The sequence below is a fragment of the Crocodylus siamensis genome, chromosome 8 (assembly GCF_052110815.1).
Source record: "Crocodylus siamensis isolate JL-2025a chromosome 8, ASM5211081v1, whole genome shotgun sequence".
Classification (NCBI taxonomy): Eukaryota; Metazoa; Chordata; order Crocodylia; family Crocodylidae; genus Crocodylus; species Crocodylus siamensis.
In genome coordinates this window covers 74,760,257-74,784,732 of record NC_143402.1, presented here as the reverse complement: position 1 = coordinate 74,784,732, position 24,476 = coordinate 74,760,257, and the positions used below count along the sequence as shown (strand labels likewise).

The following is a 24,476-nucleotide window of genomic DNA, read 5'->3' as shown; positions in this document are numbered from 1 at the left end:
GGATGTTATATACATTTTAAGTAAATAATCATTATTGCATGAAAAAATAAGGGATACCATTGTAAATTTCTCTTGCTAATGGAAACGGTCTGTAAGACCTTGAATATTGGCTAGTTGGTCAGGTCAAAATGGTTGACAATAGCCTTCTTCACTACTAATGAGGCTTCTCTCGTCCCTTCTCTCTGAACATAGTAATTCATTGTTATGTATTCATGCAGGCATTTAAGCATGTGATTCATCTCTTGACAAACTTCCTATTTCCCAAAGTCTGCAGCGAAATCCCTTTAATAGAATACAGATGAATTAAGTTTTGTAATGTATATCAAATGGCTATTTTCAAGGTATATACACAGATTTTGAAGTATACCTATTCTATCCATATGTCACGCTTCAGATGTATACACATGGGCCACATCCACATGGCCATGGACGTTTGTTTCCCTGGGGACAAGAAGCAGCAGCACACCTTGTGCCACTGCTAGTTGTCCCCAGGGAACACCTATGCACGGGAGACTGGGGGACACCTGTGCTCTGGGCTGGCCCCAGCAGCCATACCTGGGGTCCTAGGGGCCTCCTGGGGCTGCAGCGGCAGCGATCCTGGTGCTCGGAGCCTGCCTGGCAATGGAGTGTGGCTCTAGCCAGCCAGGCTCCGGTTTCAGGTGGCATGTGCTGTCTTTGCATGCGCCACCCCCCTTTTTTTTGCACCCCTTGTGCTGCTACCTTGCAGCAGCTCTGAGAACATCTGAACATCCAGCACTTGGTGCCTGCCACGCCACATCGACTGCATGGCCGCGCTTGTCTGGTTGCAGCCACGATCTGTATGGGAATTATGAATGTACCAAATGCAAACTGCACATTCAGTGAAGGAGCATGAGGAAAAGGACCATCAGGTACAGAGGCAGGATGGAAACCTGTGTGTCTAGCTGCCCTCTGTGATCCAGCCCCTATGACAGGCCACAGGTCTTTGCCCCTTGGAGCAGCTGGCCTCCTGCACTTACCCTCCCCGCTGATTCCCATCCGTCTCTGCAATGAGAGAAGCAGAAGGGTCCACAGAGGAGTGAACGCTGCAGAGGTAATGGGTGGCCAAATCAATCCCCAGTGTCAGACTGGACCTCTTTGCAGGCCAAATCCAACCCGCAGGCCATAGGATTGCAACTCCTCTCACTGAGTAATTTTTAAATACATGTGAAAATGTGAAGACATTCCTAAACAAAAGCTTCACTGAACTGTACTAGAGGGGAGGGGGCGAAAAAATCTTTCAAATATTGTAATAAACCCAAAGCAAAAGCAGCAAACAAACCTATTATAAGAGGATGTTGCAATTTTCCTCAAAAATACAAATGCTACAAAGCCTGCAAGTGTTAAGATAGGATTCTAATCATGTTGTAAGTACATGAGGGGGAAAATAATCTGTAAATGCAGAATAATTACATTTGGGGCGGGGGTGTGGAGGGAGGGAAGAAGTAGTGAATTTAGCTGTGTATGTGCTGACTCTCTTGGGGCAATAGGCAGCCGGTCCGGGTCCCAGTCGAATGCTGTGCTGTGTTAGCTGGGGCTGTAGATGCCAGGGGTGGCATGGTCTGTCCCTCAGGGCCCTGCTCCACATTCAAATTAAAGCTGGGTAGAAACCAGCTCTGGAGTTGTCACATACTGTCAAGAACTAACTGTAGCTGGTTGACGCTTTATACTCGCAAACTCGTTATCATTGTGTCATAATTATGCCCCTCTACATTTATTGTGGGATTTACCAGTTAACTGTGTCACACACCTCAGGTGTGGCAGCGGCTGTACTAGTGGAGGATTACATGCCCATGACGGCCTGCAGCTGCGGGTGCCTGATGGGGGGTTGTGCGTGCCCCCAAGTGTGTGTGTGTGTGTGTAGGGGTGGGTGGTGCATGATGTGCTGTGCACAGGCAGTGCTGAGGGGGGTTGCAGGTGTCCTGCAGTGAGTTGTGCATGCCCACAGGCACTCTGTGTGTGTGTGTGTATGGGGGGGGTGAGGTGCTGTACACAGGCGGTGGCTGAGGAGCCTGTGCATGCCCCCAAGTGCTGTGTGTGTGTGGGGGGGGGGTGTGTGAGTAGGGTGTCAGTGTGTGTGTATGTAAGGGGGTGGTGTGGGTGTGCTGTGCACAGATGGTGGCTGAGGGTGTTGCATGTGTCCCTGGGTGCTCTGTGTGTGTGTGTAGGGGGTGGTGCAGGTGTGCTGTACACAGGCAGTGGCAGAGCGGGGTTGCAGGTGTCCCACAGTGAGCTGTGTGTGCTCCCAGGTGCTGTGGGTGTGGGGGATGCAGGCATTGACTGAGGGGGGGCTGTGAGTGTCCTGCAGTGAGTTGTGTATCCCCAAACACTGTGCGTGTGTGTGGGGAAGGGACACATGCAGGGTGTGCTGTACTCAGGCAGCAGCCAAGGGGGTTGTGTGTGCCCCCTGGACATTGTGTGTGTGTGTGTGTGTGTGTGTGTGTGTAGGGGCGGTGTGGACATGTGTAAGTGGTCAGTGTGGGTCTGTATATCTGGGGCGGTGTGGATGCGTGTAGGGACGGTGTGGACGCATGTAAGTGGTCAGTGTGGGTCTGTGTAGCGAGGGCGGTGTGGGTGTGTGTAGGGGTGGTGTGGGCGTGTGTAAGTGGTCAGTGTGGGTCTGTGTAGTTGGGGCGGTGTGGGTGTGAGTAGGGGCAGTGTGGACGCGTGTAAGTGGTCAGTGTGGGTCTGTATAGCTGGGGCGGCGTGGGTGTGTGTAGGAACGGTGTGGACGCGTGTAAGTGGTCAGTATGGGTCTGTGTAGTTGGGGCGGTGTGGGTGTGAGTAGGGACGATGTGGATGCGTGTAAGTGGTCAGTGTGGGTCTGTGTAGTTGGGGCGGTGTGGGTGTGAGTAGGGACGATGTGGATGCGTGTAAGTGGTCAGTGTGGGTCTGTGTAGTTGGGGCGGTGTGGGTGTGTGTAGGGACGGTGTGGATGCGTGTAAGTGGTCATTGTGGGTCTGTGTAGTTGGGGCAGTGTGGGTGTGAGTAGGGACGGTGTGGATGCGTGTAAGTGGTCATCGGGGGTCTGTGTAGCGAGGGCGGTGTGGGTGTGTGTAGGGGTGGTGTGGACGCGTGTAAGTGGTCAGTGTGGGTCTGTGTAGTTGGGGCGGCGTGGGTGTGTGTAGGGGCGGTGTGGACACGTGTAAGTGGTCAGTGTGGGTCTGTGTAGCTGGGGCGGTGTGGGTGTGTGTAGGGATGGTGTGGACGCATGTAAGTGGTCAGTGTGGGTCTGTGTAGCGAGGGCAGTGTGGGTGTGTGTAGGGACGGTGTGGATGCGTGTAAGTGGTCAGTGTGGGTCTGTATATCTGGGGCGGTGTGCGTGTGTGTAGGGGCGGTGTGGACGTGTGTAAGTGGTCATCGGGGGTCTGTGTAGCGAGGGTGGTGTGGGTGTGAGTAGGGGCGGTGTGGGCGCGTGTAAGTGGTCAGTGTGGGTCTGTGTAGCTGGGGCGGTGTGGGTGTGTGTAGCGGGGGCGATGGGTGTGCTGTGCACAGGAGGTGGCTGAGGGGGTTGCACGCTTCCCCAAGCGCTGCCTGTGTGTGCATGCGGGGGTGGTGCAGGTGTGGGGCTGCGCGTGCCCCCAGGAGGGGCGTGTGTGTCTAAGGGGCTGCGCATGCTCCTGGCGCTGTGCGTGTGTGTGAGGGGGCGGTGTGGGTGTGCGTAGGGGGGTCGTGCAGATGCGTGTAAGGGGTCGGTGTGGGTGTGTGTGAGGGGGCGGTGTGGGGCAGTGTGGGTGTGCGTAGGGGGGTCGTGCAGATGCGTGTAAGGGGTCAGTGTGGGCGTGTGTGAGGGGGCGGTGCGGGGGTGCGGCGCAGGGACGGTGGCTGAGGGGGGTGTGCGCGCGCACAGGCGGGGCCGGGGCCGGGGCCGGGCCAGTGACGAGCGGCGGCAGGTGCCCGCCCCGCTCGGCTCGGCCCGGCCCGGCCGGGATCCCGCGGCTCCTCCCGCCGGGCGCGCGCAGACGCCGGAGCGGAGCGGAGCGGAGCGGCAGGCGGCGCCCAGCGCTCCCGGAGCGAGGCGGCGGCGGCGGCGGCGGCGATGGCCGACGTGTTCGCGGGCGCCGACCCGGCGGCCCCAGACGCGGCGCGGCGCTTCGCCCGCAAGGGCGCCCTGCGCCAGAAGAACGTGCATGAGGTGAAGGAGCACAAGTTCACGGCGCGCTTCTTCAAGCAGCCCACCTTCTGCAGCCACTGCACCGACTTCATCTGGTGAGACCCTGCCGCCACCTCCCCTCCCCTCTCCCGCTCGTCCGCTGCCATCGCCTGGCGCCCCTCCATCGCCGGGGGCGGGTAAAAAGTTTGCCCGCGGCTGCTGGGAGAGGGGCGGTGGAGGGAGAGCCCTTAAAATAGAGCAGGGGGTGGGTGTGCAAGCTCTGCTCCCTCACACCTGGTGCCCAGAGTGGGGCGATCATGCCCGCCGGGCTCCCTCGCGGCCCATGGGGCGAGCGGGCGTGCACACCTGGGCGTGCGTGGAGCACAGGTTCACAGCGGTAACAGAAAGGGGAGAAAACACAACTTGTTTGCTCAGGGAGAAAGACTTTGTGGCTTGCTGTGTACACGCCTCTCTAGCGCTGCGCGGCTGGGAAGTGGTGTGCCCTGCTCACGTCCTTTTCTTAGGGGAAGAGTGACCTGCTTCTGTGCCGGGGGAGGCTAGTTTTCTTAGCATGGCCTACCCCACAATCTTTCCTTTCTCTCTCCTTGCACTGAAAGCTGTAACCTGCGCTCTGAGGGAAAGGCGTGCTTTGAGTCCGTTAGCAAACACAAGCGAAGCGTGGACGGGGGAAGGCATCAAACTGGAGATGTAGGGTCAGGGGAGGAACTGCTGAAATGGACTGCAGAGAGAGGTAGAAAAAGGAAAAAAAAAAGATCTGGCTCGTCAATCTGTGACCGCTCGATTGCAAAACTAAATTGAGTAAAAAGGAGGGGAATTAACCCCCACCCAAAATCCAACCCCACAAACCTGCTTTAAAATTAATCCAAAAAGAGTTGGCAGGTGTGAAAGAAAAGCTACAAGATTACTGTCACCTGTGTTTGTACAGATAAATAATGCAGTTCTTGCTCTTTTTTTTTTCCTTAAATGCTGTCATGATAAAAGGTACCCGATTACAGGATGCGTTTGATAGTGAAAGGATATCCTGTCACTGACAGGTGGCAAGCGTAATTGTACTCTGTTGACTTGTCATTCCCCACTAGGAAACCAAGGAAGCTCTTAAATATTTTTAACGCAGCATGCAACAGTATTGGTACACTTGTTTTTTTGGCGGATTTGAAGTATCAATACTTCACCTCACTTTAACGCACACAACACAGAAAATGCGGCATATGCAGAAATATTTGAAGGCACACAAAACTACTGTACGTGCCTTCGCTGGCAGAGCCGGCCTTGGGGAAAGGGGTGCCCAGGGCCTCGTTCTTGGGCGTGGGGTGGGCTGCACTGGCCCGGAGCAGAGAGCAGCTTGTTCTCACCCTCTGGGCTGTGGCATCCCACGGGCAGGGGGCATATGAGCAACACTGCTGCCCCTGCCGTGGTGGTGCCTCAAGGACCTGGCTGGGGAAGGGGCTTCCAGCTTCATAGCCCCCAGCCCATGCTGAGCTCCTCCTGCGCAGCTGCTGGAGGCAGGGATGGACGGACAGGGCGGTGCTTCCCTGACCGGGCACCCTGCGCAGTTCCCTGCGTTGCCCCTCCGGTGAGGCTGGCTCTGCTCATAGGGTCATGCAGAAGTATTTGAGGGCACACCTGACTGTTGAATGTGCTTTCACAGAACTATTTCCTAAAGAATATCAGAGATTAAAATGGAGTTGATGACTATTTCAGATAATTTGAGTGCATCAGGTACAAAGATTATCATCTTTTTAATGGAATAAAGTCCCTATCCTTTTTTTCCCCTAATTTGCTACTTAATAATCCAGCCAAGTAACCAGTTATTTTTTAGAGTTGCAAATTGATGGAATTTTCTTCTAACTAATTTAGCTTTCTTGTGTGCGTGTGAAACCTGAAGTTAAAGTATACGTGTTCTTTTTTTGACTGCATAAAACTGACTGAAGGACGAGCTAACGCCTTTCAGCCCAAACCCTAAGGAAGATCAGACTATCTGATAAATACAGTTGTATAGAAATAGTCACTTAAAAAAAGAAGCTAAAAATAGTTTCAGGTTATTGGTTCTATTAGTCAGTTTTTTTGGGGGGGGGAGTTTGCCATTATATTTGTATATTGTTAAAAGGTAATTTTCATTTCCATCTCGTAGAGTGATTTACCCAAACAGGGAAGTTACCTAGACACAAAATATAGACAGAGTAGACAAAAACAAATAAAGTTGTTGTCCTGTTGGAATTCCTTAATCCTAGACATCTCATGTAACAGCGGTAGGTAAGTGCATTCAGGTGGAAATGGGATGGCTTTTGTAAAGTTGAGTGTCTCTGTAAGATTAACACAATTCAATACTCAATTTGAAATCTCTTTTTATGAAAGTTTACATGGGATTTTAAATTATTAACTTCTCAAAAATCAATGTAACATTTAGGTATGAAGAAAATGTTATTTTTTAGCCGTAATTATTTAAAACTGAACGTCCTCCTTATTGTGGCTAAAGAAGCCTATGCAGTTTACCAGCTTTTGCTGAATGTTGGTCTTTGGATTTGATTTTTCTCTCTCTTACCATGATCCCTCTCAGTTACGTGATAAATGGAAAATGTTTTGAAAAAAACAGAATTCTTGTAAACTCTCATAAGTGAGAAACTTAAAACATTAATTGCTCTCTGCCAACACAAATAAATGTCAAAATCCAACATGAAGAATCAAGGGAGTGTTTTGCCTTGACTATAAAACATCATGCATTTACACATACTTGTACATATGTATGTAAGCACCTGCACAGTAGAACAAAAGAATTGAGATGTTATATAGTTATAATTTATGGGAATTGTTAAAAAAAACCCCAAAACCAGGAAGTACAGTAGCCACATTATTAGTCTAGGGGCCATTATTAAAATTTCTTTGTGAACAAAAATGTCTTTGAATTTTTACTCGGTGGCTTGCCCATGGGCATGTCTTACTATCCTCTGACCACTACCTGTATCGGTTTGCTGGTGTCTTTGTTTTCAAGCCTGTGCGTGTTGTTGAATCTTGACGTGGACGGTGAAGTTCAAGTTAGAATCCAAACATGTTTCTTTTTATAGCCCCTCTAGCAATTGGAGTATTTATAACATCACTGTTAAGTATAGCTGTGAAATGAATTATGATGTTATATAATACTCACAGATGACACTCATTGCGGAGCCAAAATTTCTTGTAAAAATAATAAAAAGAAGATAGAATAAAAAGTGTTGCCAGAAGCTGAAAACTGTGTTATTTGGAAGCTGCTGCTGCTTTTTGCTTTGACATGGATAGGACAATATGTGGTTTATATTATTAAATTTGTTGCTTTCTTATCAAAACCTGTAATCATATATTTGAATATGAGAATTTTCAATGTCAGTAGAAAGAGTCAATAACTAAATATGTTTTAAAAGTTTTTTTCTCTTTCTTTTCTTTGCAGGGGGTTTGGGAAGCAAGGATTTCAGTGCCAAGGTAAATTACAAATATTTTATTGATAGGTAGATAATGTCACTCTTGATTTTAAATCCAGTCAAAGGAAGAAAGGCATAGCAAGAAGGAAGCAAATACTCCTGAAAGCTTCCTGAATGATCACTTGTGTACATTGGAAAGGAGTATTGTTTAATTAGCAAAATAACTTCTAAAAAATATAAAAGAGACCAGTAGGAAGTTTCTTTAGCACGCAAATTGAATGTCATATAGGCAAAGAAAGGGTGTTTTTGTCTAAAGAAGGGTGTTTGTGCCCCACAGCTTGCAAAGAACAATCTTTACAACTATTTAGTTTGTCTAATAAAAAATATCACATTTACCCAAAGAACTTTGTCTGCCCATGTCCTTAGACCAGCACGGCTACGGCCAACAACCCTGATATAATCTTTATGCAGCATGGCCTCTAACTTTTTATTAAAAGAATCTTTATGTATTTGGTATTTTGCAGAGACCATTTTTATTTCCTTCTCAGAAGCTGCTGCTTGTGTGGGTGTGCTGGAAAAATGGAATCACTTTTTAGTCGTATGGTTTTTCTTTTCGTGTCCCAGTCACTTTGTTTTTTTAATCTGCATTCATTATACAAGACAAATAGGTCTTTGGTTTGCCTGCATTTTAATCTCTGCAACACCTAGCTATATGGTATGGTATACTGTTTTTTTTTAAATGGTGAATATAAATAATTTGCACTCAGCATTGCTATGATTACAATAACCATAAATTGTTAGCAACTGGAAGTTGTTATACTAGGATAGGTGGTAAAGTGTTACATTGTTTCATGCCATTGTAAGCTTTATAAACTGCACAGTTGCCAAGAGCTTTTCATGAGTTTCTATGCATCGATATGCTTTAATTTCTGATAAATGAGCTATTCGATTGTTGTTCCATGTGTACCCATCAGCTAGCCTTCTGGCCATTTGGCTGGTTAAACCTTTTATGAGTGTTTACTTATTCTTTAACCCACATTTTTGTGTTCCAAGTATTGATTTTATTTTTTAATTGAAAATGAACACATAATTGTGAGATTCTCAAACAGTGGTGAGTATCTAGGGAAACTTCAGGTAGGGGAGCAGTTGTACATGGGCAGGTTGGCAAGGAGAATGGGCATGAGCTAGCTCAGAAAGTAAGCACATCACACACTCCCTCCAAAATCTCTTGATCTTTTCTTCCCCCCTGCAAAATAAGCTAGTTGAGTTAAATCATATTAGAGATCTTTTAAAATTTGCTTATAAGCCAAACTCTAACTGTGAGGAGGAAGCTTTGCCTGCAGAAAGGTTATTCCCCAACTGCATTGCGCAAGATTTCTTTAATCTTCCTCTGAAGCAGCCGATTCTCACCATTTTCAAACATTAGGAAAAGGACTACTTGATACATGGGTTAGGTTCATCATGGTGATTCTTCTTTCCAACTTTTAATCTTTTATGGTTGGAGTTTATTCTACATTTAAGCTTATTGAATTAATTTATTTTAATATTCCAAGTGTAGTTCTCTTTATTAAGGACTAATGTGTAAACAGGGGCTAGTCCTGATCATCATCTTCCACTATAATTTTTCAAGAAATTGCACTGGCAAATGTGGTAATAATAGCTTTATTTTTGCTTTTGTGGTAGTATTACCTGGTGTCTTGGATATCCTACATCATTTTTCCATTGTAGCCAAGTAGCATCTTTGTCATATTATTAAATACTTTGTATATCATCATATTGGCTATACTCTAACATGGTCAAAAATCAGGAGACCTTTGTTTTGGTTCTAATTCGTGCTGGTATACCACACTTCTCTATTCTTAAGGATGTGTGCACCAATTACAGTAGTCTCTGATCTTTCCTGCTACTGTCTCCAAATCATGACCTTTGAGAGGATTCTAAATGAAAGTGAAATAACACTTTTTAGATAATACCACAGTGTGTTGCCTTGAAAATTAGCCCTTTTCATCTATGACACTTTGACTGAATTGCATCACTGTAGTTCAAAATCAGTTCGGTAGTAGTTAATTTTTTTTTCTTATTCCCTTCTTCCTTGCTTGTTTCCTTTTTAATTAAAGGAACAGTTACATTTTGGACTACACTGTTGTATTCCTACTATTCTGAAATATGAAATTGATTCAAAACCTGAGGATTGGCCATGGTGGTATTAACGGACATGAATAAAAGGAAAATATAAGTTTTGCCCAATCTAATGGCATTAAAAAAAGATGCAAAGAAGAAAAATAGAAAAACAAAAACAAGAAAATACTGAATAGTGAGAACATGGTGTAACAGGGGGCCTACTGTGGGCTGATTTCACCGTGGCGTGCCCACCTGTTTCTGGGCTAACTGCTTGTGTTCTCGCCCGCCATGCCTTGTTGGTAATTATTTAATTGATCTTAATAAAGCAGGAAGCTGCCCATTTCTTGCCCCACTGCCAGGGGGTGTCATCTGTGCCTCTGATCCTCTGCTACACTGCAGCCCAAGCCTTGCAGATGGCATCCAGATGTTCTCACAATCACCAGCCCCACTCTGGGCCCCATAATCCTAGTGTTGAACCCCTCTATGATCCCTCCATTCCAGCAGCTTAATCTGCCTTCATCCTGGGCAGCATAGCTCCCTGAACTGCTTCCCCTTCTGGGCGTGGTCCCCCTGGGACCTTTGGCCACTAGCCCTGGCCCACCTCCAAGCCAGTTGGCACCCCAGGCCCTCAGCTCTGGACATCCCTTGCAGTGGGACCCCAGCCCTTTGACCCTTCCGGTCCCAGCATGGACTAGTCAGGGGAAGTCTAGAGAGGCATGAGTCTATATGGCCTTACTCTCTTTCTCTGGGGGATCCACCCTCCAGACCCTACAAAGGGGTAACCCACCCAGTTGTGGGGGCTAGGGGTTAAGACACCCTAAACCACCTTTCCCCAGGGTGGTAACTGGCCTGGCGTTTCCTGGGGGCTCCCACGCCACTGGGAGCCCCACCAAGCCACCCGCTCCCAGCAGGGTGCAGTTTTAGGTCATACCCAGGACCAGGAGCCGCCTCCTAACAATCCCCTACAGCTCCTCCCTTACCTCCAGATGATATCAGCAGCCCTCCAGCTGGGCAGTGTTGCTGCTTGACCTTCCAGCAGCGAAATGCCCTATTTATATGGGCAGCCCTGACTCTAAAATGGCTGCCCTAATCAGGCACCTGCTGGTTTCCAGCCCTTGAAGTGGCTGGCATAAACTCTGCCCTGCCACAATGGAGATGGAAATTCAGGAGTAAAAGGGATGTCTTCCTTTCAAATGCTGAAGGCTAATGAAAAAGCTATGAAATTTATCATAATTATGCAGAGTTCTTTTGAAAATGTATGTACTTGGTACAGGGTTCTTGTTTGTGTGCTTGTTTTAATAAATCAGAGTATGAAGTTGCATGTCAAAAATCAAGAATTAAATACATTTAACCAACTTTAGTGATTGCTAGCTTAATATTTCACTTTGTGTGTTCATACTTATCTTCTCAAACCTATTCCATACACCATGGGCAAGGTAGCAATATAAGGCTACGCTAAAGGCCCAGCCCACAAATAAAACAAATCACTGAATGACACATTACCAATGCAACAGTAAAGAAAATACATTACTATCCAAGATCCTACAGAGAAGCACATCTTTAAAGTCAGACAGTGCTCTTAATCCACATGGAATGAGAAGTTAATTAATTATTGATTTACCATATAAAACTCTTTAACTCTGTATTTTTTTTTTAATAATAAACCAAATGATTGTACTTTGGAAGCCAGGATTACTTTTCATTTTTACACTTATAATTGTACCTGCCATAAAGTTACTATTAAATATACTGAATTTTGAATTAATTGCTACCTTGGCTTATTGAAAGGCCCTGAAAAAGAAGTAAATCTAAAGCAGGCAGACAAGTGAAGGCTGGAAAGAGAAAAGTAATGGAGAGATCAAAAATGAGAGAATGAGGAACTAAAAGGACTGTAAGATATAAGTTATAAGGTAGCTTAAAGAACACAGGATTTTTTTTGTTTTTCTTTATTAAAGTGACTACATTTAGGGAAGAGAATGAAATAGCTGAAGAACAAAATGAAAATTTCAGAATGACAGAGAGAAAGGAAAAATTCTTATAGTGACAACTCTTAGGACATCTGTAGTCCTTGGCTTGTCAGAGTTTCCATTATAAGAAACCATTACTTAAGGCTGTTTTCAGCTCTTTGTGAAACCTCCTACTAGACTGAAACTTGACATTAGACAGATTTTGCAGTTTGGGAGATTTTTTCTTAAATGTCAGAGTTGTCCGATATTGTTGTGGTCTTAAGTTATAAAATGGAGAAAAACAAGGTCCTTAGTAATAATACAACAAACTAATTGCTTTTGAATATTGCTGCTCCAGTTGACCCTAACTGTTTGGGCTGTGACTTAGCAATTAAGTCCAAGTCTATTGTACATTAACTATTACTAGTAATGCTGAACAAAGTCTAGCTATATTCTATATGCTTTCAGTTTCAAATGTGCATGCAAAAAAAAATTTACGTACAAAGTATGATTAAAATTCTTATTTAAAACTCTTGGAAATAGTATCTGCAACTGGTTATTTTGAGTCTTTTTCTGAATTTTCTGTCCTTTGCTGTAAAGTGTGCTACACTTATACAAAAGAAAAGCAAGTAATCAAAACATTATGCATTCGTCTTACAGTTCTATTCTTCACTTAATCTACTGTACTTAAATAGTCAAATACTAGTTGATTTTTACCCTGTTGGAAGTGGGCCTGAATGCAAGCAGTCCATCTGAATTTCTTCTGACTCGTGAATATTTTAGATTTTGGTTTGAATCTAGATGTGAGCTTTGTAATGTGGTTGCAGCTCTTTTCAGTGTACAAGACAAAAATCTTCCATCTGTTGAGTGTTGTGTGGGTTTTATGGGCCAGTCATATGGGAGATGCATGTTTTATGGTGAACAGGGTATTGGAGAATGGTTGTTGACTGTATTCATGAGAAGGACAAAACTTACAAGATGTAAAATATTGCTGAAAAATGAGAGTTGGGACAGTCACTCCACTGAAGTCAGTGAAATTTTTCTGATGACTCTGTTTTGATTGGATTCGGGTTCCTTAGTCACACCTATCTTTATATTGATACTCTGTAGAGGGGATCATGTGCTTGATTTGACATTGCATAGAGCTGAGTGTGTAACTGTCAATGTGTTTTTTTGGACAGTTGGATATATAATCAACCTCTGCAAAATTTGTTTAAAAAGGAATACTCTACATAAAAATGGTTAATGTGGCTAGTCAACAAATAATATTAATGTCTGCTTAAGCTGTTTTCAGAGACTCATCTTCTGGAAACAGGAGTTTTTCATCTTTATGGGTGTTTCTACACATGCTTGGGGTTGGAGCTCTAAGTAAAGTGCCTAGAGTGTCATAGGTACCAGTGTCCCTGCGCTGAAAAATGGTGGTGGGGTCACTTTAACTAAAGCTCAGCTCGTCGAACGAGCTTTAGTTAAAGTGCCCCTGCCACTATTTTTCAGAGTCGGGGCACTGATACACATGACGCTGGAGTCTGCTGGAGCGCAGTAATCACCATGCTTCAGCAGAGTCCATTAATTGAATCTGCTCCAACGCGCTGTAATTATAGCATGTGGAAGCAGCCTCATTGCATGTGTATAGGTGCCCTATGTGTCATCTTTTTGTTGGTTGCTGTTTTGTAATGCAGACATCAGCAGAAGGTTGTAGAAGCAGATTATGATTTCATTTACATTGTCAGGCAGGACATCAGTCTGGCTATGTGAATAAAAGGCGGTATTTTAACATACAACTTGAATAGTTAAAAGTAGAAATAGCAAATCAAATTCTTTTGGTGCTGCTAGACTATGAATGTCTCTCTTTTTAAAAGATTCAAGGGTTTTTTTGGTGATATGTTTTATTGGGCCAATTATATGGTTGGGAGAGAGTTGTTTTCAGGCACAAGCTGCCCTTCCTCATGTCTGGGAGAGAAGCAGATGCAACATGCATAATCCATTTAACTATGCATTTTTCCTACTCTTGCAGTTCCTTTTCCATTGCTTTAGTTTGTTTTGAGATTGTTTGGGTTTTTTTACACATTGTTGTATCTTGTCTTAACTAGATGAATAAACCCTTGTTCAAAAAGCTGACCATGCAATACCCAGTACCTAGCACAACAATCTCCAACTTTGTTTGAGGCCTCCAGATATTGCTGTAGTAACACAAATACATAATACAAGAAAATCAGTTGATACAGTGACATTTTGCTGTCCTTGCAGATATCAACTACATATAAAGAAACTGCTGTGCAAGGCCCATTTCATCAGTCTGTTTCACCTACTACTCCTTCTCTGGTCTCCTCCAGAATAAACCAAGGTCCTTGTGTCAAGTTCTTTTAAGCCTTCTTTTAGTTTTTTCAGAGGGTGAAAGAAAACTTAATTTGTTGGACAGAAACTTTCTATAGTGTGGAAGGGAAAAAGCAACCTTTTAATAGTAGCTGTGTGCTGTATCAGCAATCTGAAGGGAGACCTTTGAACTCCTTGACTGTAGTTCGTACTGATGCCAAGTTTTACTCTTTGTGTTTGCATAGAGGAAGTGTCAGTACTGTCTGTGTGCATGTGAAAGGAGCTGGACTGCTCCAACTTGCTATTTTTCCTTCTGGCCTTTTCATTCACTAACTCATATTGCTTGGTTCCTGTCCTGTGAGGATTGTACCTTGGCTCTTTCTGTCTTAATAATTAAAAAAAAAAAAAAAAAGTATTTCAGCACTGCTGCTTCCTTTTTCCAAAACTTGCAATCAAAGGGAGACAGAAAATAAAAGATTGATATCAAGGGAGACAGTCCTTGGCGCACACAGCTGAGCCTAGAAATTCTGTAGGTAGATGGGATGCTATCAGTGGTTCTTTGAACAATGCATGTCTGTAATGTGACCTTTATGCAAGTCATTTCAGAGTAGCTTTGTAATACAGTTTTCTTGAATATTCGCTATTCATATTCTTTAGTATTCACTTCTGCAGTCCTGATGTTGAGAGAGAAATTCCACCAAAGTAAGTGGAAGTGTGCTTGTGGATACTTTCTGTATAGGAGCAGGGCTTTATTTGAGTGAAATCTGTTGTAGTTGAGAATTTAAATACGTTTTTTTTCTCTTAAGTATGTTTTAAAATAGATGACCTTCATTACTTTTTATAGGAGATTTGCCATGCACTCAGCTTTTCTTTTTTCCAGACTTTTTTTCTTCTCTCCTCAACACATACCCAAAGTAGAGCGGAAACATGATATGAATACTGGGGAAATCTGTGTTCTGTTCCCAGACCTCTAGTACATCCGTGAACACAGTTTGCAGGGAGAAAATCAGGAAGTCAGAGGTAAAGAATGAGTTGCACCTGGTGAGGGAGGTTAAAGATGTCAAGAAGAGTTTCTGTAATTAGTATATTGGCCAGAAAAGAAAGACCAAGGAAGATGTGGGTCCATTGTAAAACAGGGTGAACTTTTACCAGAAGATGCAAAGGAGGTTGAACTACCCAACAGTTACTTTGCCTTGGTCTTCACAAAAAACTTAGGCCGCAACCAGACAGTGAACAAGGATTATTTGCATAAGGAAGGGGGACAAGTTGAGGGATGAGGTAAAAGGAGAGACAACCAGAGTGCCTTTGATGGGTCTGAATGAATTAAAGTCACTAGAACCTGATGAACGTCACCCCAGGGTGCTGAAGGAACGGGCAGAGGTCATCTCTGAGCCCTTGACAATAATATTTATGCAGCTGTGGGAGGTGGATGAGGTACCAGAAAACTGGAAATGAACCAAAACAGTAAAAAAAAACCCCAAACCCCAAAACAACCAAACCCCAAAAAGGATTACCCAGGGAACTACAGACCAGTTAGGCCCACTTCAATACCTGACAAGTTACTGGAGCATATCCTAAGTATCTGGAAGAGGAAAGGCTGATCACAAGCAGCCAGCATGGATTTACTAAGAATAAATCATGTCAAAGAAACTTGATCTCCTTCACTGACAGAGTAACTACTTGGGTAGATGAAAGGAATGGTGTGGATACAATATATCTGGATTTTAGCAAGGCTTTTGACAAGGTCCCACATGACCTTCTCATAAACAGATTGGCAAAATGTGTGCTAGACAAAACTGTGATTAGGTGCATAGACAGATTTGCTCAATAATTGCAAGCAAAGAGTAATTATACATGTGTTCATGTCAGAATGACAGGAGGTTTCAAGCAGAGTCCCATAGGAGTCTGTGCTGAGCCTGGTGCTGACCCCTGCATTTATTCGTCATCTGGATGCTGGCATAGAAAGCTTCTTTATCAAGTTTGCAGGTGACATGAAACTGGGAAAGGTTGTGAACATGTTGGAGGGCAGGAGCACAATTTGGAGTAATCCTGTTAGATTGGAAAGCTGGTTGGCACTAACAGGGTGAAGTTCAGTGCTGATACAAGGTGCTAGGCCTCAAAAAGAATAATAATAAAAAAATACAAATACACAACGGGTTACACCTGACTGGGTGGCAGTACTAAGGAGAAGGATGTGGGAGTGTAAATCATAGCCTCAACATGAGTCTACAAACAGCTTTTGATATGGTCTCCCACAACATCCTTGCAAGCAAGCTAAGGAAGTATGGGTTGGATGAATGGACTGTAAGGTAGATAGAAAACTGGCTGGATCATTGGGCTCAGAGGGTAGTAGTCATTGGTAGTAGTCAACAAAGACAGTAGTCAACAAAGACAAGTGCAAAGTCCTGCACTTAGGAGGGAACTGGGACATGCTGGGGGCTGACGGGCTGGGCAGCAGGTCTGCAGAAAAGGACCTGGGGGCTGTAGTGGACAATAAGCTGAATAGGAGCCGGCAGTGTGCCCTGGTTGTGAAGAAGGCTAGTGGCATCCTGGACTGCATTGGTAGGAGTGTTACCAACAGGTCAAGGGAAGTGATTTTCCCCTTATTTTCAGCACTGGTGAGGCCACATCTGGAGTCCTGTGTCCAGTTTTGGGCCCCTCACTACAGAAAGGATGTGGACAAATTGGAGACAGTCCAGCAGAGGGTGGCAAAAATGGTTAGGGGTCTAGGGCTTGTGACTTCTGAGGAGAGGCTGAGGCACTGGGTTTATTTAGTCTGGAGAAGAGAAGACTGAGAGGGGATTTAATAGCAGCCTTCAGCCACCTGAAAGGGGGTTTGAAAGAGGATGGAGCTGGACTGTCCTCAGTGGGGGCAGAAAAAGGAGCAGTGGTCTCAGGTTGCAGCAAGGGAAGTTTAGGTAAGCTATTTGGAAAAACTTTCTCACCTGTAGGGTGGTAAAACACTGAAACAGGTTACCCAGAGAGGTTGTAAAACCTCCATCTTTGGATGTTTTGAAGACCCGGCTAGATCATCCTTGGCTGGGATGATCTAGTTGGGTCTGGTCCTGCTCTGAGCAGGGGGATGGACTAGATATGACCTCTTGAGGTCCCTTCCTACCCTGTGATTGTATGGGAGGGCAGATGCAGTTTTGGGAAGCGAAACGTTAGGTGCAAGACATGAGAGGTGATCGTGCCTCTTTACTTGGCTCATGTTAGGCCTACTCTTGAGTACTGTGTGCAGTTTAGGGCTTTACATTTGAAAAGGATGTGGAGAAGTTAGAGAGGGTCCACAGGCAGGTGACAAAAATGATAAAAAGGGCTTGAAAGACAAGTCACATGGGGAAAGGTTGAAAGGAATAGGCATATTCAGGTTATGGAGATGGCACTTAAGAAAGGACTTAATAGTAATCTCCAAATAGCCGAAGGGCTGCCATACAGAAGAAGGAAAACACCTTTTCTGTGGGGCTGCAGATAGTAGGACACAGACTAATGGTTTGAGTAGCAGCCAAGCAGGGTTAGACTGGATATCAAGAAATACTTCTTCACTGTTAGCGCGACGAGGCTGTGGAATAGATGCCCAGGGAGGTTGTGGACTCTCCATCCCCGGAGGTGTTCAGGAAGAGGCTGGACAGGCACTGGTTCATGATGATTTAGGAGCAGCTATGTCTGTGCTCTATTATGGGTATTTCCCACGCTTCTGGGCTTTGCTGCTTGCCACATGGGGCTGGGAGGGAATTTTTCCCCATCCGCTTGCTACAAGCATTAGGGTTCTTTTTCTGATGTTTTGGAGGTTGCGGTGTTGTTTTTTAAAGCTTTCTTCAGAACTGCTGTATGTTGCCTGCACCCAAGGCTGGGGACTGTGACTGGTGTGCCAGTGTTCCTGCTGGGACTTAAACCCAGAAGGTCCCAGCTAGAGGGTTTGCCCCCCCGCTCAGGGTCAAACTGGTCACCATATTTGGAGTCACTAAGCAATTTTACCCCTTGGGCAGATTGGTATGGGCTGCTGGGGGGGGGGGTCTTAATATCTCCGCAACTTATTTTTATATGCTAAAGATAATCCTTCCTTCCTTCCTAGCAGTGCTTTCATGTTTGTAAAGTGCTCAGATACTATGATGATGCATACCATAGAAAAGACTATAAATAAAGTAAAATAATAACAGGTGCATGATAATAAGCTTCTAATTTATTCAAAGAGTAAAAATGCTTTATGAAAATAGGAAAGTGCGTCATTTACTTGTTTTCCAAGTAAATTTCCATGGGAAAATCTGGGGTTATTGTATTTATTGCCTTTTGTTGTTTAAGATATGACTCAGGCCTATACAGAGAGAATTATGTTTTGAATCATTCTTAAGAAAAAAAAATATTCTTGAATTGTTTTGAATGATCTTCAGAACAGTACCTCCATCTTCCCCCTTCCTATACTTGTTGTGTGACCTTTTTTGGCTTGAAACAGGTAGCTACCCCAGTAATTTTTACAGTTAAAGCAAATGACTATTTCATTGTCCTGGATATGCTTCTGTGTTTCTGTGAAGCCCTACACATTCTAATTAAGTATGTGTGAGTGATACCTGATTCAGAGATGACAGACAAACCAGTTTTAGTCCTGGGCAGACAATTTCAGTATGTTCTTTATTTTTCCTTTGGGCTTTGCACAATTGCACAACAAAACACCACAACACATGCTGATTATTGAACCTTGTCACCATACATTTAATGCAGTGAACTTGCAGAACAGCATTTCTTAACCGAGATCCAGGGAGGTTCATGTATCTTTTTATTTTAGTTTTTAACTTTATTTCTTTTGTTTTTGGATGGGTAATAAATAAAACCTTTTAAAGGCGTAGCCTCCCTCCCCCATCCATTAGTGACATAATTCTTCCCATTACGGGCATGAAAGTGAAGATGAGTACTCATGTGAGTAAGATTTGTTGGAAATAGTCCTTAGAGACAAATCCTGAGAGGTACTGAAAACTCAGTTCTGTCAAAAAAAGGTCAAAATTTGTTGAAGTACAAGACAAGAAGTCTTGAATGCTCAGGAGTTGATCATTAGATGTTTAGAGATTATTGCTCCTGAAAAAGCTGGATGGAAAACAAAACCTGTTTTGTAGATTTTCTGTAAAAGGCAGCCCCTGTGCCAGGCAAACACTGAGGGTGCTTACAGACGTGGCACCCCCCCCCCAAGTGCTTTACTTTCAGCTCAGGATGCCCCCGCACCAAGCATTGTGTACACCAAAAGACGAATCACATCAGTTTGACCTGGCTCACCCAGTGTCCGTATAGCTTACGTGCTTCACTGGGACTTTTTGGCACTTTTATCTAGTAGTTGATTCAATCACCTATTAGATAAAAGTGCCCAAAAGCCCCGCTGAAGCCTGAGAACTATACAGATGCGGAGGGGTAAGGAGGGGGTGCAGGTCAAACTGATGCGATTCCTTTTCCAGTAAAGTGCAGGTTTTTTGGTTCATTTTTTCCTTCCCACAACTGTCAGCATCCTTAAATATGATCTGTCTATATAGTCTAGTTTATAATTTCACTGGATTTGGCTAAAAGTCAAATAAACAAAGCAACCAGTTTTGATTAGTCCTTTGTGCAGCTGCATAATTTGGCATTTATTGTACTGAGTGGGGGGGAGGGAACTTTTTTTGACAGTTTCTTCAAATGTATTTATGCATGCTTCTTTTTGCCTGGCTTTGCCTTTGCTTTTGTTTTTTCTCTTCCTACTGAAATATTTTTTTTCCCTGAAATTGCATATTATTGTGACACGACTAGACTGTGACCTTATAATTTTGAGGCTTTGTCAGCATTTTTATTACTGTTCTCGGGCCTTCACCATCATGCCAGAGAGCTTATGCAGCATTTTGATCTGGATTGAAACTGAACCAGAATAATGAATATGAAGATGTAAGTTTGTCAAGTTAAACAATAGTAATCTTGGGCTTACCAATGCTTTCCTATGCCTTACCACAGTTTTTTATATTGAAAAATAAAGATGAACACTGCTAGTCCATCCTGTGGGCTTAAAATAAAACAAAATATGACAAAAATGTTTTAGGAAAACATGCCCTATGTGCAAGTAATTTAAAAAAATGTTAGCCTCCACATCATCTTAAAATGTACACACTTTGTTCACACTAATGGAGCTGAAGTCTAACGACGGGAGGCTCTGAGTGGTCACTACAGCAACTTTGCATTTTAGAGTTAGGGCCTTAAAGATCTGCATCTTTAATAATTCTTTGGGTGTTTAACATGATATGCAGCTGCTGCTTACAATGTTGCCCCTGTTTAAAAAAACAAAACAGGATAAAGTATGAGTGGCGCTTCAGCTTTTGCACATGTTTTGGCTTCTGTCTAAAAATAAAACTTTATAATACCTTTCAAAGACGACAATAATGATTAGTGATATCAGTTCTAATAAATTTTAACCATTTCCACATTTTAAAAGTGCCGAGTATGAACTTGAATGGGCATGTGCTGGGTTAACTGCTTGAATTTCAACACTTACTCATATACCATTACATCATTATCATATCTTTCTTTGGCCAGAATATGTTAATATTAAAAGGACTTAATTCTGTTTTGTTATATTAATGGAATTCTCTTCATTTCAGTGGGTCTCTGTGGAAGTCAGTGAGGTCCATTTTTGGTCCAATTCTTTTATGTTACTAATGTATGTGGGCAATGTGCATATTAGCTGCAGACTGAAGGTAGCAACCATTATTTTGATGGGAGACTAATTCCAAAAATAACTTGTCTTCCAAAGCACAAATATTTAATTCCTCATTTTCTCTTAAAAGTAAAAACAGTTTGAATCTCTCTGGAATGTGTTCTAAACATGTAATTCTGTTGACTTAATAAAGACTGTATCTTTGCTCTTTTCTATTTGACAGTGTTTTATATACTTAATTATCAGTATGTACCTCTGGGTGCATTTTGAAAAAAAATTGTTCAAGAAGTTGTTAGTATCAATGCCAAAAAAGGGCTTGAACTTGCCCTGCCTAGAGAGTAGTGCAGGATGGAGTCACATCTTATTGAAGTCATTGGATTCATTGGTATCAGATCACGTTTTTCTGCACTCTTGTGGGCAAGGCAGCGTGTCCCAAAATTGGTCAGAGATTGACTTAGTCTAGTATTTTCTGGTAATTTATTTTAGAATTAAACCTACTTGATGAAGAACATTCTGTGTAGACCAGTTGTATTGGTTTTTCTTTGCTGCTTTTCGCTTTACAAGTTACCTTTTCATTGGAATTCATTTTGGAATGGAAGTTAGAAGGAGACAGCTGCCATCCGATATGTGGGTGTGATTTTTTTTTCCAGTTCTGTTGTGAATTGCACTGTTGGTGATGTAGATAGTGCAAGAATAGACCAAAAAGATGAATAGTTCCATTTATATTCTGTTCAGATACTGTAATTCCTATTACTTGCTCAAGTCTCCTAATTGCATTAGCGGGAGTTTTGCTTTAAAGACAGTTTTGGGTACAAAACCGTAACACAATAAAAATGATAAGCAAACTAATATTTCAGCTTACTTGAATTATGTTTTGTACTATATATGTTGTTTACATGTCCATAACAACTGCTTCCACACATCTGCCAGAACTGAGGAACAGATTGGTTGAACCCCCCGTGAATACGAGTACATTTTGTAAAATATGAGTACATTTTGTAAAGTAAGGCCTTCTGCAAATTTTACTCTTTACCAAGTACTTCAGTGAGCAAAAAGGTGTTTCTTCATGGTATTTGAATTTGCATTTAGCTGTTTGCTTGTCTAAATCTTACCCATGTGTCTGTACAAATAGGGTAATTTCTTTAATTTTAGTTTCTGAATCGCCTATATAGTAATCACTCTCATTTGTCTACAAAAGGAGTGTTAGAAACTGCATAATTGCTAAAGAGAGTTGTTTTTTAAAAGAAGTAGATTTGTTTTATATATTTTTCTTGAAAGTGTACTTAGTAAGCAATCATAAAATCACTATTTCCACTACCAATCATGATGTCCCACTAGCATTTTTTTACTTTTTATTTTATGCTTGTAATGAACAGTCAGTGCTATCCATTTTTGTTAAGAAGAACCACAAGTCTCCTTCTCCCCGCAACACACTTGCTCACTCTAGCGTGCTCTCTCTTGCCCTCCCAGGTATTTGCATTGTAGGTTGTAAAACTGATGACTGGTTTTGTTGCTATATCCAGAAAAGTCAGTAATGTCTGCTTTTAAGAGCTCTGCAGGATTTGACTCTTTGTCTAGTTTTTTGTACTGTAACGTAAGGAACAATTCAGATTACCAGAGACAGAGCTTCCCAAAGGAAAATAATGTGCACAACAAAATCATGGCTTTATTTAAGTAATCTTATTAAGAAAAAACAGATTAAAAAAAAATAAGCTTAGTGCTTCACTTCTGGTGGCAGAAAAGTTAGCCCCTGTATTGCAGACCTTCCAGCTTCTGCGGGGAGACCCTGCAGGAGTTGGAAATTGGTACGGAGCTTTCCCTGTTCACCCTGCTGACTTCATTTTCCTTTTTTCAGGGGTCTTCCTGTATGCTACATTTTGCATAAATGTTACAAAGTAACGTTAAATTTAAATGCTGGTGCCTGCCAATGGTTCCCTATAATGCTTAGTCGTGAAGAGACAGATATACATTCACAGACTGATGCATCAAATCTTTCAGTCTCAAGCCAACATTTAAAAGACCTTTGGGAACCTGCCCCAGATCTACAAATCAATTAGAAGTTAGGTACCTAAAAACCTTTATGGATCTGGGCCCTAGGGTTAATGTTTAAAGGGCCAATTAGTTTAGGCATCATGCTATAGCAGTGAGATCCTAAAAGCAAAATATTCTTGTAAAGTCAGTGGTGTCGCACTAAAGTTTCATTCCACAACTGGTTCTCTAGGGAAGTTTATGAATACAATAGGAACTATATTAAAAGTGTGTTTTTTTTCCATATTAGGAAAAGGGAAAATGCATATTTCCCTGCCATGGTTGTTTTTTTATATACTTTGTAGAGCTTCTTGGATTTTGGGACTTCATTCCTGACAATGTCATCCTTGTAGCTATCATGTTTCCTTACAGTCATGTAGCCCTGTGAATTCAGCTCAGGTTTTTAAAAAGCAGTAGCCATCACTGATACACTAGATGTGGTATGTATCACTGATGGGACAAGATGTCTCTGGTGGCCCTTTGGCTTGTTGCAAACCTTCTTGAAGACCCTTATATCTTGATGAAAGAATAACAGACAATGGGTGATATAGATTAGTTTGGCAAAGACTGACCCTTCAAATAAGTCTTTAGTAAAAACTTGGATTCATTTAAGGCCATGAATATATGAGGGCATAATATTGGTATTATTAGATATATAAGTAAAGAAGCTTAATGAGAAAAGAATTGGCCATGAAGCAGCTAATCCATCACTGTCACATTGGGAAAGTATAAGGGTGTGTATGCATATGTTCATAAACATTTTTTTTGCAAAAAGTGCAGCTTTGAAAGCTTGTTTTCGGAGAGTAGAAATTTATTGTAAGTATTGGTAATGAGTTCAGTCCTGCATGAAACTTTATAAAAAATGTAGAGATTTCCCTTTCCTGAAAATTATTTTGTATAAATTAGAAAGATTAATATACGCTTTTGTAGAACTTGCTTTTTTAGTACTGCTCATTGCTTCTTGGCATTTATCCCATTTGTGCAAATTCTGACCTTTAAAATTCTTTCCATTCTCTGTTTCTTATTGAGCCAAACTTTGAAAGAATGTTTGGGGAAGGGGGGAGTACTCTACCCTCTGCTTAATTAATGTGTATTTTTATTTGATTATAAAAGTGCAGCATCAGCAATGTAGAATCTATGACATTTCACTTGGGAATAATATGTTTTATACATGCACAGGCATATATAAAGATGTAAAAATCAACAGTACTAATTTTAGAAAACTCAAATGTCAACAGTGTAAATAATGGACATTTCTTAGCATGGCTGGAGTGCAATAACGGATTTAGGTCGAGATCTTGCAAACCATTATTCCTGTGAGTAGTGCTTTGAAAGTCAATGGGAATATGAGTGAAATGCATTTTATCTGTCCTTATATAGTTCCTTTTATTTAGGCCATAATCCCACAATCTACATTGACTTCACTAAGAATCATATAGGCTCACCTGAGCAGCGCAGCCTGAAGGAGCAGGAGCAGTTGACTTTGTTAGTATGTACAGACCCTGTTCATTTTCTAATGTTCAGTGTAGTGGTATTCAGGGGTCCCAGGCAGGGATTTGAGACCCATATAACGTGCAAACATGTAGTACATATGAAATATCTTTGCTGCAAGAGCAACACAAAGCAAAGAAGATATAAACTGGTGTTTTTTGAATAAGAGGATATTGTTTGGGGGCACAAGTCAGCTCCAGGTTTTAAAAAGTATTGTCTGCTTTATTTTTTTTCACAAAGTGGTACTCACTTGCTCAAGCTTAAAATTAAGCATTTGAACAGTATTATGATGAAAATAAATTAAATACGTTAAATTAGATATGTTATAGTTGCATATGTAGTCCAAATGTTGGTAATGGTTTATCCAACTGAATAGACTGGTAAATATT

The 24,476-nt window shown here is 42.6% G+C and overlaps 1 protein-coding gene across 2 annotated transcripts in view; it reads left to right on the top strand.

Annotated features, from left to right (window-relative positions):
* Positions 1-3,864: 3,864 nt before the first annotated feature.
* Positions 3,865-24,476, top strand: part of PRKCA (protein kinase C alpha) — a 302,378-nt gene continuing 281,766 nt past the window's right edge. The window contains exons 1-2 of one of the 2 annotated variants that reach the window (XM_090061658.1): positions 3,865-4,227; positions 7,554-7,585. In XM_090061658.1, coding sequence (XP_089917784.1) covers positions 4,058-4,227; positions 7,554-7,585 — 202 coding nt within the window. In that variant the 5' untranslated portion in view covers positions 3,865-4,057. The remainder of the gene's footprint in view (positions 4,228-7,553; positions 7,586-24,476) is intronic. The other variant, XM_090061659.1, reaches the window with a different exon arrangement.